Source organism: Ipomoea triloba, chromosome 2 (genome assembly GCF_003576645.1).
Source record: "Ipomoea triloba cultivar NCNSP0323 chromosome 2, ASM357664v1".
Lineage (NCBI taxonomy): Eukaryota > Viridiplantae > Streptophyta > Magnoliopsida > Solanales > Convolvulaceae > Ipomoea > Ipomoea triloba.
Genome location: NC_044917.1, coordinates 589,934 through 605,505, shown reverse-complemented (window position 1 = coordinate 605,505; position 15,572 = coordinate 589,934). Strand labels below are relative to the sequence as shown.

Genomic DNA, 15,572 nt, shown 5'->3' with positions numbered 1-15,572 from the left:
TCCCCCCCCCCCCTCTCCCCTCCCCCCACTCCCACCCCACCCCCCACTCCACACCTTTTCTGCAGAATCTCACTCCCTTTTTCCATTCAAAAGAACAAGGATTAAAGACAAAAATCCATTGACTAAAATACACTGTGAAAAGTTGTAATAATCCCAGAAACAATAAGGGTAAAGACTCAAACTTTAAGCAAAAAACAAACCTTCTTGAATTCAAAAAAAGCACTCAATCAATCTCAGCTTCTTCCAATGCATATACCTGCAAACACACAAAGAAAGGAAGAGTTACAACCCTTTTTCCCCCTCACTTTACCTCAAAGCCACCAACTTTCTCTCACTACAAACACCCCCCTTTCTCTGTCTACCTTTCTGGAGCAGCGTGTACTGAAAACATTAGAGATATATTAGTATCCATACACAATATAGATTACAGTGCACCACCCCATACCCACAGCCCCACCAGGCCACTACCTCAGCTCGGTTTTTCAGAGGCTTTTTCTTGTTTTAATAATACAGCCTCTGGGCTCAGACCTCAGAAGAATCATTATGAGTCCTTTTTCCTTACAATGCTATAAACAGTGGCTTAGCCATCCTTTTCCAACTTTTATACAATACCTCCAAAATGGGATTTCTCAGAACCCAAAAAAATATTAAAAAATAAAAGATTTCATCACGGCTAGGACCGCCATTAAAGCACTTACCAGATTAGTGAGCTTCAATTTTGTTGGCTTCTCTTTGTACCTCCCCAAACGCGACGATTATAGAAAGATTTTCCGATTCGGGTTTCAGTATTCTCATTGACCCCCGCGGATTTTCTGCTCAGAAATCTTTGCCATTTTCTCCGCTGCAAAATCTCTCTGACGGGGAGATGTGTGTTTGTGCGTTGGGAAAAATTCAAACTTTGCGTGGTGTATAAGTGCGGATCTTGGCTGTGATGTATTATGTATAGTTTGGAGAGGGAAGGACGATAGCGCAATTATTAAAGTCCTGGAGGGGTTGTTCTTGAATTTTCTGAAATTCCGGGGGGTGTAAATTAATTTTAGTCGTGGTGGCAGAAGTATTCGGTATAGTAGTAAAAAATGGAAATGGTATAAAGTCCTGTTTGGTTGGTAGCTCAAGAAGGAAGAGAAATTGCAAAATTTTAAATTTTAAAATCTCTCTCTTTAAGTGGCATCATTAACTAACATTTTTCAATTTGGGGACAAGGAATAAGTGTGCAATTTATTACTATTCGTTGTGAATTTTAATAAGTCAATATTGATATAACATGTTACTTAGTGTGAAATTAGCAATACTGGATTTATATTGAAATACTAACGGTCTTTGTACTACTCACAATAATCACACGGCTAAACACTTTTTACATAATCTACCATTTGAATATCAATTGAGGTACGTTACTCATGTTTTTTTTTCTTCCTAAAATTTCGCCTCCAAATGTAACGTATGTGCATTAAGTATCTATGAATTGGCTCATTGACTACCACACCTCCTTGTAATTACATACTAAAAATTCTAATCAAATAGTGATGTCTTAGCATTAGTCATATTGTAATAGTTACAATTCAAAATGATGGGACTAGATACTCTAAGAACAACCACACCAATGAATTTTTGTTGGTTTTTGAAATAGTACAAAAAAAGAGCTTGGTTTTTTGTTGATGGGGAGGGGGTTTTTGGGAAATATTTACTCCTGCAACGATGCAAATGATAAACTTTTGTGGGTGAGGATTGGAAACAAAGCTATATAGTTGTCTCTGCGTGCGCCAAATGCAGGCGCCTAACCGATGCCCACGTCAGTCTGCTATGTTTTTCTTTTTTCTTTTTCCTTATTCTCTCTCCTACATGTCACCTTAAATAATTGTGCAAAAACTCAACAGATATGGATGCTTTAAGATATTGGGTTAGGCAGAGTGGGCTAGTGATATTGGGCCATGGTAGGAGATTCAATTAGTTGAGAACACTAGTGAGATGAACACAAATTTTGGTGTCGAGGATTAATAAAAGGTATATTGTTAATATATTAAAGATACATTAATTGATATATACAAAATAATGTATTTTTTAATACTAAAATAATATATTTTCAAACATAATTCACATAATTATGTGGGCCATGATTCATAGAATAATGATTGAGTTGCCCAAGTCCAATCGTGTACTTAGCTAGTATGTGTGCGAAATTAAGAGTTTATTGGGCTTCAAAATTAAACCATTTACCTATTGGGCCTACTCATGCAATTTGTGCATAGTAATTAAACGACAGCCCAATTTTAAGTTCATTATTTTACTATTGGGCCGTATCTTGTATACTTTGTTTCAACAAACGGTCATAGATTGCTTCACAATTTTAAAGGGGTGTTTGGTTGGATGGAAAACATCTTTCATAGAAAAAAAAATTTAAAAGTAAAAAAAATGTTATTTTATGTTAGTTAGTTGGATGAAAAATATTTCTAATTTTTATGTGCGAACCAAACACACCTTAAATTCCACGAACTAAATTATGCCTATAATCCAATATTCTATTGCATTTTAATATTTTGCTTTTTGCTTTTGTGTTAAGTGGGCGCATGTTGGAAATGTTGATGGGTTCCACGTGTGGGATTCATTAGTTCAAAGGTTGGGGTCAATACCAACCCTTTATCTTGCTTTAAGTTAGCCTTGTATTGGTTTCATATATGGTGTATATGTGCTCAAATAATGGTGTCTAAACCTACAACTTTATTTTGTTTTACAATGAGTTGGTAGTTGTAACATTATATTTGCAATATTATCACAAATGGAAATACATATCAACAATTAATTTACTTTTCATGCAAAAATCATAGTATTTAATTAGTCAATAACTTTAATCCAAAATTTAGTACATATATAATCATAAATTTGAATCCATACATACAGCATACCCAGCAATTATTGAATAATTGTCCTATCATAAATGAGCTCAATTGAAGCTCCGTGTGGATTAGTAGTCATATTCTGAATAAATTGCTTTAAATATGATGAACTAAAACGTTAATGAATTAGTAACCATATAATAAGAGCAACTACATTAGTGATTTTTTCATAATTTTTTGAAGAAAACATGACTTGTGTGGATGAGAGAGGAGAGTTGAGATCTTTCTGCAATAATGAGTTTTGTGGAGCTCATCAGGAGAGAAATAGGGAAATGAGAGGCACAGCTGCATGTGTGGGCTGCACAGACTGTGCCCGATTGAGTGCGTGCAGTTCACGTGCCTGATGGCACATCCACTGCTCTTTTTTTCTTTTTTTACCCGACCTCCACAAAATAAGGATTCGGACCACCATATTCCGAAAGGATTATAATTCATAACATTCATTCACAATCCTACGAACATTAGTATAACTGTTAATTGAAAAAAATATTTGATTTGAACAATAAAACAAGATTATACTTTCATTTCGTAGATAATCTTGATCTCTATCGGATTCGGATTATTTGATAATCTCCTTTTGGGATTGGGTATTTGATTGCATGGATATCGATAATCCCAGTTAATTAATTTTGGATGTTCGATTATTACTGTTGGAAAAGCAAATAAAAACAGTGTCATTCATCGTACGTAGTAGTACTAGCCACTTAACAACCTTTGAACTAACGACTGAAAACGTCAACTAAAATCCACCGATTCTCTTTCGACTATTTCTTTGTTGTTATATACAAAATAAATATATATAAAGTCAAAGTTGATGAACGTTTTGTTAGCTGCCCCTTCAATTTCTCCATATTTTTCTTCTTCAGTGTCCTTCTGATCGGATCTCAGTTTTGTTCTAAGCTAAAAGATTCGATCTTTTGTTATTTTTGTAGAGAGGGTTGCGAGATTGTGTGGAGTGGGGAGTGGGGAGTTTTATTTTATTTTTTATTTTTGGCTGATTTGCGAAAAGAAAGGAGAGAATGAGGAAGGCGGTGGTCGGAGCGGCGGTGGTGGGGGCGGCGGCGGCGTGCGCCGTGGCGGCTCTGGTGGTGCGCCACCGCATGAAGAAATCTAATAAGTGGGCCCGGGCGATGGCCATTCTCCGGGAGTTTGGGGAGAAGTGCGCCACCCCGAACGCGAAGCTCAGGCAGCTGGCCGACGCCATGACGGTGGAGATGCACGCCGGACTCGCCTCCGAGGGCGGCAGCAAGCTCAAGATGCTCATTAGCTACGTCGATAATCTCCCCACTGGGTAACTTTTCTGCCCTTTTCCCGTTTGATCTTTTTGTTTTTGCTGCTGTTCTTCAATTTGTATGTTATCATGACTCAAATCTGGGAAATTTCGGATTCAGAATTCTTGAAAATCCGTGAAAAAGAAAATCCCAATTTGCTGGAAAAAAAAAAATCTTGCCCTTGCCCACATAAGACAAAATTCCCTAGCCTCATGTCCGGCGGACCGGGTATCCGGATACCCGGTCCGGACAGGATAGTAGAGAGATAAATCACGGTCTTCTGGTAGATAACAGGATTAGTCTCTGGGGTCCCACAGAGAGCGAGGATTAGTGTCTGGTGTCCCACAAAGAGCCCACCATGGTGCTCTTCTAGGTGAGAGGATAGTAGACAAGATAGTAGAGGGATCGGTGCTCTTCTAGGTGAGAGGATAGTGTCTGGTGTCTGGTGTCCCCACAAAGAGCCCACCACCTTCCGTGCTACGTTGTTTGTGTCTTGTCTATAGGTTACCACATAGGAACCAACTGAGCTGCTCATACGGGCAAAAACAAAAATTTATTTCTTCTGTCAATGATGATAGCTGATTAGATATGGAATGGTTTCCTTTTTAGCACCACTGTTTATCTGTATTTTGTTATTGGTTAATGATTCTTGATATGCTCTTAGATATAGACATACGATCGATGAAAACTGTTTGCAAAATTGAGAGTAGTTGTTGGGTGTATATGTCAAAAGAAGCAGCCTTAAATTGTTTGTCTTTTGTTGTTATTCTTGATAAAGTGATGAGGAAGGAGTGTTCTATGCCTTGGATCTTGGTGGGACGAATTTCCGCGTGTTGCGAGTGCAGTTGGGAGGGAAAAACGGTGGCATTGTTAATCAAGAATTCACTGAAGCATCTATACCCCCTAATCTTATGGTTGGCAGTGGAGAGGTGAGTGTTTATTCGTGCAAGATTATTGTTTTTGTTTTGTCATATGTTGTTTCGTCATACGTGGTTTTGAGGTGCTGAAATTGGTGTGATTCTAGGCCCTCTTTGACTACATTGCGGAAAAGCTTGCAAAATTTATAGATGAAGAAGAACAGAATTCCCACCAACCTCCCGGAAAGCTGAGGGAGCTAGGTTTTACTTTCTCATTCCCTGTAATGCAGACTTCAATTAATACTGGGGATCTTATTAGGTGGACGAAAGGGTTCTCTATTGATGATATGGTATGTGCTCGTCTTATTCCTCTGCATTTATTCGTTGTTCTTCTCATACTTCTTACGAGAGTATGTATTTGTTGTGGTATGCTGAATTGTTCATAGTCTTTTGAATGAATTTGCTTTCCATCTATGATGAAATGAAGAACGTATTCCTCTTATTTGCTCGGGAATAGGTTGGCCAAGATGTGGTTGCAGAACTAACAAAAGCCATTACGAGAAAAGGTGTTGATATGCGGGTGGCAGCTCTGGTAAGTCGGATTATTTGCTAATGCCATTCGCCTTTTCATTTTTCCATAGCAACGTCACTGACTTCAATCTCGTGGTGGAAGGTTAACGATACCATTGGAACATTAGCTGGTGGTAGATATTCAAACAAGGATGTATCTGTTGCCGTGATCTTGGGTACTGGAACTAATGCTGCATATGTAGAGCGGGCCCAGGCAATCCCGAAGTGGCATGGTCCTCTTCCTAAATCTGGAGAGATGGTTAGGATGTTTACTATGGCCTTTTGGATTTTCGTATAAAGATTATATCTTTTAGTATATGCCACGTTACTAATTGCCGAATACATTGCTCGTTACACCACAGGTTATCAACATGGAGTGGGGTAATTTTAGGGCATCGCATCTCCCTCTTACAGAGTACGATCAAGCACTGGATGCTGAAAGTTTAAATCCCGGGGAACAGGTGATTACTTTTGTATGCATCATATGTTTCGGGCTGGTTGCTTTTGCATTTGAAGTAACGTGTTGTATGTATGTATTGTTTTTTCTTGTAGATATTCGAAAAGATCACATCTGGCATGTATTTGGGTGAAATTCTACGGAGAGTTCTGCTTAAAATGGCTGAAGAAGCTGCCTTCTTCGGTGATGAAGTCCCTTCAAAATTAAAGACTCCATTCGTATTGAGGTACTGTCCCTAAAGATTCTTTTATCGATGAAAATACATGACTTGACTGTTACGGTTTCTATAAACGAGATATCCATTTAACTTCAACCCGAGCTAGTATCTGTGAAGGTTTACATGCCTGCAAGTTTGATCGGTTTGTAAAATATATAAATGCAGGACACCTGAAATGTCTGCTATGCATCACGACACATCGCCTGATCTGAAGGTGGTTGGTGAAAAATTGAAAGATATTTTAGAGGTATAGTTTCTTCGTTACGTTTGTTCTATCGTCCTGTCTCGCCTACATTTTTTACGCCATAAATTTTTGTCGTGTCTTCACTTCAGATACCCAATACCTCGTTTAAAACGAGGAGAGTAGTGGTTGAGCTGTGCAACATCATTGCAACGCGCGGGGCACGGCTCGCGGCTTCCGGGATTCTAGGCATCCTGAAAAAGATGGGACGAGATGCGCCGAGAGAAGGCGGGCCCGGGCCAGTGAAGACCGTGATCGCAATGGATGGGGGGCTATACGAGCACTACACTGAGTACAGCAGGTGTTTGGAGAACTCTTTGTATGATTTGGTGGGAGAGGAAATGGCACCACACATTGTGTTTGAGCTCTCAAATGATGGTTCTGGGATTGGGGCTGCTCTCCTGGCAGCCTCACATTCCTTCTATGCTGAGCAGATTGCCTAAAAAAGTTTGCTTTCACCATTGCCTTTTTATCTCATGAAATGAAATTTTCCATTCTTTTTAACTGTTCTTGGTCTGTTAGTTTAGGAAAATGTTGGAAACCCAGCATATGTATTCAAGAACATTAGATTTGATTGTAGATTACTGCCATTTTTATGAGCTCCATAACTCTCTTTCTGCTGAAAAACCTTTCAGGTGATAATAAAGTGGAAAGTTTTTGAATCTTTGGTAGATTGATGTTGTTGAGCATATATATATATATAATATATAAACATAAATGTGCATCCAACTATCAGCTTAGTCTTTTAGTTGAGATGGAACGCATGCTTCAATTTGGTATAGAGTCAATTTCATGCCAAAAGTTATAGGCTGGATAAAAAAAAATAGACTATAGTCCACATGTTAGGTTTTAGTTGAGATGGAACAAATGCTTCAATTGATGTGTCAGCTTTTATATTACAGAAATCCATACCATAATGTACATGGTACCTAGAATGAATTTGAATTGTCCCTAATTAAAAACAGTCAGTTATTGCAGAAACAATGCCACAGATGATCTCTGCAAAAAAAGATTCTTTTCTTCCTTCATTGTATAGCCTGCTTCATCACAGCAAAGCTCACAGCTTTATCTGCTTTCTACCTGGAAAAATAAACACCGGGAAAAATTTTAAGGTGTTGATCAGTACTATAGAACGAAGCTACTTATGAAACGAGTATGAAATCTAACTCACGGTTTGGGTTTGGAGTAGATAGTTCTTTCTGAGGTTTTCGACACGCGCAACCTCTTCACAGTGGATACAAATACACTGCAAAGAACATGTTAAGATCCTTGAGAATTCAGAACAAACATCCTCATTCTTGGATTGTTAAGAACAGACTAACATGCAATTTATGGTTTAAAAAAAAACAGGATTATTGGTGAAGAGGATAGAAATATTCTATTCTGTCTAGGCACAGATTTAGGATGTGATATCAGAATAATGCAGAGAATAAAGTAAATAAAAGAGCATCAGATCAATACTGCCATTGAACATCCTTAACAAGCTTTCTGTCTCCTTCATTATCCTCATAAATTAGGGCATATTCTCCTCTTCCATCTAACAAGCTAGCAAACACCTTCCCTCCTTCCTTGTACCCATTTTGAGCTGAAAATAAAAAGTACATTAGATATACCGTTACTAGAGTCGAGCTATACTGGCACGACCCGAACTGAATCTGGATTAGTCTTACAGTGGTGGAGATACCGGATGCAGTATGCAAAACACCCGACTATAATAACGATGGAAGTATTTTGCGTAATGAGAGAGATAAAAACCTGCGAGAAGTCCTGTAAAAAGTTCATCAACAGCAGAAGAAAGTTTTTTGTAGCTGTCACAGGCTTTAAGGTCCACTTTTCTTCCAATGGGCACACCATCCATGTTGATCTTGACAAACAGCCCTTTCTGGCTACTTTCAACCAGATTTTGTGACTCAGAATTTGGCTTTAGGAAATTGCTGCTAGCGCGATTCTTTCTTAATGAACGAATTGGCGGCCACCCCACAACTGAAGAAGGAGCAGATCTGTTCCAAACATTGTTACACAAACAGAATTAACAGATTATCCGGGACAAACATAAAACAAAAGATGAGCTTAGGCACCGTTTCTGAAAGGCGTTGGGCGCAGATGGAGCTGCCTCGTTCCCCGAAACCTGTGATCTTTCTCCTCCTTGAATACAACCGAGCTGCACTGATTGAAACGACGAAAATTCCTTCGCCCTTCTCTCTGCAACACTGGATGAGCCAAAAGGGACAACTGAGACGATGTCTCCACCTGGAGGACCAAGTCTGAGCTCGAGCTCTTCTTCCTCGTCTGAAACGCCATAGCCTTTTCCTTCCCTCATCTCTACACAATCTGTCTGGCTCGGAATCAAATCTAACAGCTGAAGACATTCCTCACCCTTTCCCAGATATCCCTCCATCCCCTTTCACTCAACAAGATCTGCACACCAAAACTAAGCAAAAACATCATCTTTAGGATGAAAAACATTCAAGCTGCATGTTGATTTGATTGGAAGAGAACATGTATGTCAAGATTCAAGACCAAGAACCTTAAAATCTAACAAAACCATAAACTAAAGAACGCCAACATTCTGAAACCTCAAAAAGGAGCAATCTTTATATCAGCTGGAAAATCCCAAACCTTCAAAAACCTGCAAGAATGAACAAAAACATCTACCCAGAAGTAGAAAACTTAAGACAACAGAGAATCCCAAGAACCCAGAGACAAAAACAGTGGCTTTAATGATGAACTGTGATCAAAGCTTCAAACTTTCCTCTCAAAACTCCACTGTTTTGTCTCTTTGTTGGCAGATTTAGAGGCTAGGACTTTCAACTGCAAGGGAGCAAAAAGACATTGAATGGCAGATGGATTATTCATGTGATGACTTTATACTCAAACATAATGTCTGCCATAAACCACAATGCACTGATTGCAAGCAAAGCAACACGAGGGTTGAAGATTTGCACTTTTTACCATAAATGCTGCACTGCTGGATTGACTATTGTGATAAGTGATGGAAGAGTGGCGCCAAATACATTCAAGGCTGCCATAACTGTGCTTCAAAGTCCAATTAGTAGGTTTTTGTTGTTTCCTTAAAGTCAAGGGCGAACCTTAAAGAACCTTGATTTGATAGTGTGTTCCAAGTTGTCAACGACACAGATTTATAACCTAATGAGTTTATATTGGGAACTCAACGTGTTGGACCTTTGAATTTCAACGTTAAGCTTTGCCTAATTTATCAATGGGAAGACTATGGTTGCCTGCTCACGTGTGGGATGTTATTCTTTTTCAATGCACGCAATCATCCACGCCTGAAAAACATACCAAAGAAGTGGGACAAACTTAATTTTTTGACCACCGATATGAAAAATTTTCTATTTGTATTATTGACCACTCGAAATGATTAATGACACTATTCACCAACACAAACCGTTACAAAATATGGACGATTAGGTGGTAGAATGGTAATCAAAATTTTCAACCACATTAACTTGTCATTTTTGTGCCAACTATTAAGTTGCAAAAAAAAAAAAAGAATCAATGCCCCCATTTTCGAAGATCGATTCTGCAACCACCCATTTGAAATGGTAACAGAGGTGTCATCACACTACATAATAGTTGATACCCTCGTATCTCACCAAGTTTCTATTTTCGTTAGACTAACCTTGCACTCTCGTATCTCGCCTCTAAAATCATAACACAAAGTTGGTAGCAAGACTTATTGTTATTTTTGGGTAAATGGCAAGACTTATTGTTAATTGTTATCGAATGAGGCCGTACTCGAGGTTAAAAAGGTCATTCTTGAAATATTAATTGGTTACATTATATAATATAGAAAAAATAAAAATTGATAGTAAACAAAATTTAAAATATATTGTTGAATTAATGTATTAAATATGGTGTTTTAATTTTTTAGGAAAAAATTTAATATTTATTATGCTGGGATGGAGTATACGGAGTATAAGAAAAGGATAATTCCAGAAGTTAAGTCACGCCAGAATTCAAATCGAGTAACGGTCACCGGGGAGGGAAAGATAGAGAGACAGACGATGCTGAAGAACGTCGACGACAGCAAATCAACGGCGAGGCCGAGATCAAATAGAATGCCGTTACGGAGCATTCCGAACTCCAACAATGGCGTTAGACATTTGTCCAGGTCCACCAAAACCAAGAAGAAGCTGCCGGAAAAGAAAGAACCAGAAGAAGCCGTCGTCGGCGATAGCTCGCTTGACCGTCTCCTTCTTGTTCACTCCGACCTCTCCTCTCTCGTTCACCAGGTATATGAGTATATCTCACTCTCATAATACTCGGTTAGTGGAACTGAACTTAGATTTTGAGTTCGATTCGCTTGAGATGCACAGCAAGGGTTCCTGATTGTGGTGTTGAAGTTTTCAATTTAGGCGATTTGATTCTGCTTCATATAATCTAGCATAATGTTCTAGGTTTCATTTCATTTTAATCAAAATTCTGCTTCATATAATCTTAGCATAATTTTCTAGGTTTCATTTCATTTTTAATCAAAATCCCTAATTTTCAATCATGACGGTTTAACTTTAGTCATTTGCGATGTTCTGGTGAATTTGTCTTGAAGGAATCACTTTATTTACTTTGCAAATGTGATTATTATATGTTTAGATATGACATTTGCCTGGCTTCATAAGGTGTGTTCATGCGTTCATTCATCCAGTGAGTCAGTGACAGGCATTTCTTAATTAATCCAGATAGATGAACTTGTTGTGCAAGCACTAACCAGCAAGAAGGAAGTAAAGGAAATCAAATCTTTTGCAGATTTCCTGTCTGAAATGCAAGTGTCTTTGAAGGTTGGTTCTTAAATTTATTCATCTAAATTTTAATGCATCATAGTTACTTGTTTTGGCATGGGCTCTTTATACAGTGCATCTTATACTTGTCTCATATTCAAAATTTGCAGCCATGGGTTTCTAGATTTCAGAAAGCTCTTTCTGATACATCCACAAGGCCTGAAAATACAGTGGAACAGCCACTGGAAAGTAAGGTAGTCCTAGTCCCTGCTGTTAAAGAGGATATGAGAAATGTTGTTGACAGCCCTGAACAGTGTAAATGGGATTCTCTGGTTTGTTCATCACCCCTGGTGTCTTGGCCTGCAGACTGCACTTCTGAATGTGACAGGCAACTTTTTCTCCTCACTCCTTTGCCCCAATCTAAGGGTCTTTTATCCAAGTTCAGGGAGTCTTCTAAATCAATAGTTGAGAAGATTAAACCTGACCAAATTCCTCAGCTGCCATTGGCTTTTGATGCAATGCTAGATATGGGTCACAATCTGCTTGATAGTGCAAAACCAGAGACTACATCTAAAAGAACTGGTCAGCCTTTATATCACCTTGATATTACAGGAAATGTGAATGACCAGAAGCTTGGGAGTATTGCAGTAACAGCCGTTCCAAAGGAAGTTTCTGATATTGCCATGAAGAAGCCGGAGGGCAGTCTAGATAGCAAGCTTGTTTCCCCTGAGAAAGTTTTGAGTAGACAGAACTCCATACTCATGACCCCGTGCTTGAAAGTTTCGCCACCCAAGTCATGTGTTGTGCTTGAACCTGTGTCAGAATATCACTATAAGGGCAATCTTAAGCTTCATAAGTTAACTCCATATCCTAGTGCACTGCAGTTTTCAAGTGAATCTCAGGATTCAGAATCATCCACCATTCAATCTTCAGAAAAGCTTAATGTGAAGTATCCTGAACTCTTTGGGATTAAACTAGGCAATCAGTTGGTTAACAGATGGAAGGTGGCAGACGAATCACCAAAATGGTCACCCCCCAAAACATGCGTTCTATTGGAGCCGCCTGAAGATGCAGCTGGAGAGTGCTTGATTCCTGAAACAGCTCCAAATCCTAATCAGAAAAACTTCTTACCAAAGAGAATTAGTACTCAAGGTATGTTACTTAGCTGAAGAAAACTTGCAAGCAATATGCACCTTTTAACTTTATTTACAAACATTTTAAATTCTTCCTCTCTGAATGACAGAACTTGGTAGCAAATGTGAACTCGTCGAAAGCACTCCCATGATGAAAGAACCTGAGAGCTGTATCAAAATCGGAAAACATCCAGGTGAGAACACCTTGAAGAGAGAACTATGGACCAAGTTTGAAGCAGCATCCACACATGCAATATGCTTCAATCCACCCACTACACAGAAGATGGCTCTGCAGAAAGGGTTTCTTGACAGATTGGATGAGGTTTCTTCTGATGAATGAAGTTCTGCAATAGTGTGGAAGAGATGATCAAATGCCTTCTGTGCTGCCATGACTCAAACCACAATATGGTGCTAATTTTGTATTCTATGCTACTCATGAAATCCATTTTTTGAAAATTTGCAAGAACAAGTTTCTTCTTACAATAATGAAATATGTGAAGCCTACTTTTTAAGCTTATATGGCCATTTTTTCCTGTGTAAAACAACATTTAAGCTTTTCTGCTTGTATACGGAATGGTTGCAGACCACACACTACACAATTGCTGTAAGGAAGGCAATGGGGCTAAAAGAAGTAAAACTGTTAAAGCAAATGACAATGCGCAAGGCTGGCAGCAGATGAGAATCATCTAATAAAATGTTGAAACTTTGTAAAAACAAAATTTTTAATAGTTACAAAGAAAAACTCTTGTCAGTAATCTCTTGTACTTGAGAATCTACTCTCTACTTTCAACTTTCTTATTACCCTATTGTACTTGAATTTTTTTTGCAATCAATCAGATAACTCATATTCACCGCCACTAGATTGGTCTTCATCACTGTCATGCATACCCTTCTCTGAATGTAAACCATCTTCCAAGCTCATTCTTGATCTCTTAGAATCTGAACCACTCCCCTTGAAACTTGAATAACCCTGCAATAGCCAGGAAAGCAAGATGAGGTCAAATTATAATTACCCTTATCGGGGAGGAGGGGTAAAGGATGGAGGCCAAATGAATTTTGCAAGCATAATACCCCTTCATCTTTCAATTCAATGGCAGCTACTGTTTGTCTATTCCTTACTGTCACTCTTGCAGGTATGGGAAACTGTTCTACTTCTTCGATTGATTTTCCTTCTCTGGCCCTCTTTTTTCTCAATGAGAGTTTTGTTGGAACAGGCTGTATTGCACAACAAAATTAGTACTGGATTTGATAGCGGAAGAGCCTATAATCTATAAATAAAAGAATTTACCATGTAGCGTGCCTCTGATTTGCCAGTGGCCACAAGGAATGTGGTTAGATCATCTGTGTCATCACCACGTACCTGTTGATACATCGAAAAAACATATTTCAGAGAAGTTAGAAATTAACTTGAAGTTAACACTCTGAGCACTACATACATCCCAGTGATATTCGCGAACCCATGCATACGAGATATCCTCATTTTCATCAAACATATCCTTCTCCAGCTGTCAAATAAAAGTAAGTTTGTTAGTCAAATATAAGTTTATGAGTGAATAACAGAAAATATAAGGTAAGCAAACATAGCAAATATACAGTGCAGTCTACCTCATTGGGTGAAGGGACCATATATGCCAGAAATTTATCAGGTTTAGCAGCATCTGAGTTTCTTGCGACAAAGCTTTTCATAATTGCCTGCAGAGAATGAAGAGATATGGACTCTATAAGGTACGAGAAAGAGGACAGCACACCATTGACTAATGGGGCTATATGTTACATACATACTAAACACATATACAAGCATATGAAGAATAGCCTAATGCTGAAGCAAAACAAGTGGTTCTTCCAGCAAGGAAGCCAAATGTGTCTAGCCTCAAAGCATACATGATACTCTAAATGTGCCCAATATGGAAGCATTAAGCCAAGTCATATCCAAATTTTGGTACAAGCAGAAACTTCTTTCTTTGCAAAAGGAAAAAAGATTTTTTTTCCTTGATTTGCTGAAATAAGGACAAACGCATACAGCACCAGTAGCATCTTACCCGAGATTCATGTTCATCTCGAATAGCCTTGTCTAACTTGCTATAGTTTTCTGCATCAGCAGTAGGAGCACTATCAAATGTAGCAACCACAAACTGGTCTTTGTACCTGGACAAAGGGAAATTATTTTTTATTACAATAAAATCAATGACAAAAATTTTAAAAAGTATGGTGGTTCTCAATACACAAATGAACGAGATGTGGGTCAATCTTCTACACCCATGAAAGCTCAAAAGAAACTATACTAACAAGCGAAAGTTTTCAGATACAAGAGTCAAAACAAAATCAGTACTCTACAATCTTGATATAAGAGTTCTATGTTTTCCTTATTGTGTGTCTGTGGTGGGGGTGGGGGGTGGGGGTGGGCTGGGGGAAACTTTATAAAGCGAAAAAGCGATGAGCCCGGGCTTTGCTTTGAAGCGAAAGCGAAGCATCGCTTTTTCACATAAATCGGCGCATTTTAAAAATTTTAGTATATACTCAAAAAACTCAAATAGTAATACAAAATAACATAAATAGGAACTCCTAAAGTCACAATATCATAATAATACAAAGTTTAGTCATCAAATATGCAATATTCATAATAATTTTAAAACGTAAACAATAAATGCTACTGCCTACTGCCAAGTGTCCAACCAATAGTAAGACTAGTCTCCAACTTTATTTTAACATTCCAGTCGCCTTCTTCAACCGTTCAACGTAAGGAGAGAGAGAGAGAGAGAGAGAGAAATAATTTTATTCTAGGGTTTTGCGAGGGCAATGATGACTTGCGGTGAGGGTGAGGCAGAGGGTTTCAAGAAGTTGAAATGAGGTGAGGTAGAAGGGTTTTGCAAGGGCAGGGATGACTCTCAGTGAGGGCGAGGCAGTGAGTAGAGGCGCAGAGCATAGGGTTTCGATAAGTTGAAATGAGGTGAGACAGAATGGTTTGGCAATCGTCTGTTTTTGGTTTTGTTCGTGCTTTTTTTTTTCTTTCCTTTTTTTTTTTTGACTGTTGATTTGCGCTCCGCGTGAAAAAGCTTGATTTTTGAAAAGCGCTTTCTCACGCTGCTGCGCCTTGCCTAGGACCTAGGTGAGGCGATCTGCCGTCGCTCACGTCGCTTTTGCGCAAAAGCGATCATTTTTAACAATTTTTATTTATTTATTTATTTGGGGGGGG

General features: G+C 38.6%; 5 protein-coding genes across 9 annotated transcripts in view; 2 read left to right on the top strand and 3 right to left on the bottom strand.

The window, feature by feature from the left end:
* LOC116009511 (protein IQ-DOMAIN 31-like) overlaps positions 1–894 on the bottom strand; it is a 3,944-nt gene extending 3,050 nt beyond the window's left edge. The window contains exons 1-3 of one of the 2 annotated variants that reach the window (XM_031248758.1): positions 699–894; positions 363–381; positions 201–256 (exon numbers count right to left, since the gene is read on the bottom strand). The gene's annotated coding sequence lies outside the window, so the exon portion shown is untranslated. The remainder of the gene's footprint in view (positions 1–200; positions 257–362; positions 382–698) is intronic. The other variant, XM_031248757.1, reaches the window with a different exon arrangement.
* Positions 895–3,631: 2,737 nt separating this feature from the next.
* LOC116008035 (hexokinase-1-like) lies at positions 3,632–7,178 on the top strand. Its single transcript, XM_031248654.1, has 9 exons — positions 3,632–4,185; positions 4,944–5,094; positions 5,190–5,372; positions 5,540–5,614; positions 5,696–5,851; positions 5,955–6,053; positions 6,145–6,275; positions 6,432–6,513; positions 6,600–7,178. The coding sequence occupies exons 1-9, from the start codon at positions 3,914–3,916 to the stop codon at positions 6,948–6,950; spliced, it is 1,500 nt and encodes a 499-aa protein (XP_031104514.1). The 5' UTR covers positions 3,632–3,913; the 3' UTR covers positions 6,951–7,178.
* Positions 7,179–7,360: 182 nt separating this feature from the next.
* Positions 7,361–9,430, bottom strand: LOC116011256 (auxin-responsive protein IAA26-like). Of its 3 annotated transcripts, none has more exons than XM_031250803.1 (6): positions 9,035–9,430; positions 8,586–8,938; positions 8,263–8,507; positions 7,969–8,092; positions 7,679–7,753; positions 7,361–7,587 (listed from the first exon to the last, which is right to left on the bottom strand). In XM_031250803.1, exons 2-6 carry the CDS (start codon positions 8,903–8,905, stop codon positions 7,584–7,586), a joined length of 768 nt encoding a protein of 255 aa, XP_031106663.1. In that variant the 5' UTR covers positions 8,906–8,938; positions 9,035–9,430; the 3' UTR covers positions 7,361–7,583. The 3 variants fall into 3 exon arrangements, with proteins under 3 accessions (XP_031106663.1, XP_031106665.1, XP_031106664.1); XM_031250805.1 differs by having other exon boundaries at positions 9,127–9,157; XM_031250804.1 differs by having other exon boundaries at positions 8,586–9,430.
* A 1,076-nt stretch (positions 9,431–10,506) lies between these two features.
* On the top strand, positions 10,507–12,894 carry LOC116009938. Of its 2 annotated transcripts, none has more exons than XM_031249149.1 (4): positions 10,507–10,763; positions 11,208–11,306; positions 11,417–12,398; positions 12,508–12,894. In XM_031249149.1, exons 1-4 carry the CDS (start codon positions 10,536–10,538, stop codon positions 12,717–12,719), a joined length of 1,521 nt encoding a protein of 506 aa, XP_031105009.1. In that variant the 5' UTR covers positions 10,507–10,535; the 3' UTR covers positions 12,720–12,894. The 2 variants fall into 2 exon arrangements, with proteins under 2 accessions (XP_031105009.1, XP_031105008.1); XM_031249148.1 differs by having other exon boundaries at positions 12,490–12,894.
* A 151-nt stretch (positions 12,895–13,045) lies between these two features.
* LOC116009937 (protein PAF1 homolog) overlaps positions 13,046–15,572 on the bottom strand; it is a 6,630-nt gene continuing 4,103 nt past the window's right edge. The window contains exons 7-12 of the mRNA XM_031249147.1: positions 14,419–14,524; positions 13,985–14,071; positions 13,816–13,884; positions 13,668–13,739; positions 13,451–13,594; positions 13,046–13,349 (exon numbers count right to left, since the gene is read on the bottom strand). Of these exons, the coding sequence (XP_031105007.1) occupies positions 13,209–13,349; positions 13,451–13,594; positions 13,668–13,739; positions 13,816–13,884; positions 13,985–14,071; positions 14,419–14,524 (619 nt within the window). The 3' untranslated portion in view covers positions 13,046–13,208. The remainder of the gene's footprint in view (positions 13,350–13,450; positions 13,595–13,667; positions 13,740–13,815; positions 13,885–13,984; positions 14,072–14,418; positions 14,525–15,572) is intronic.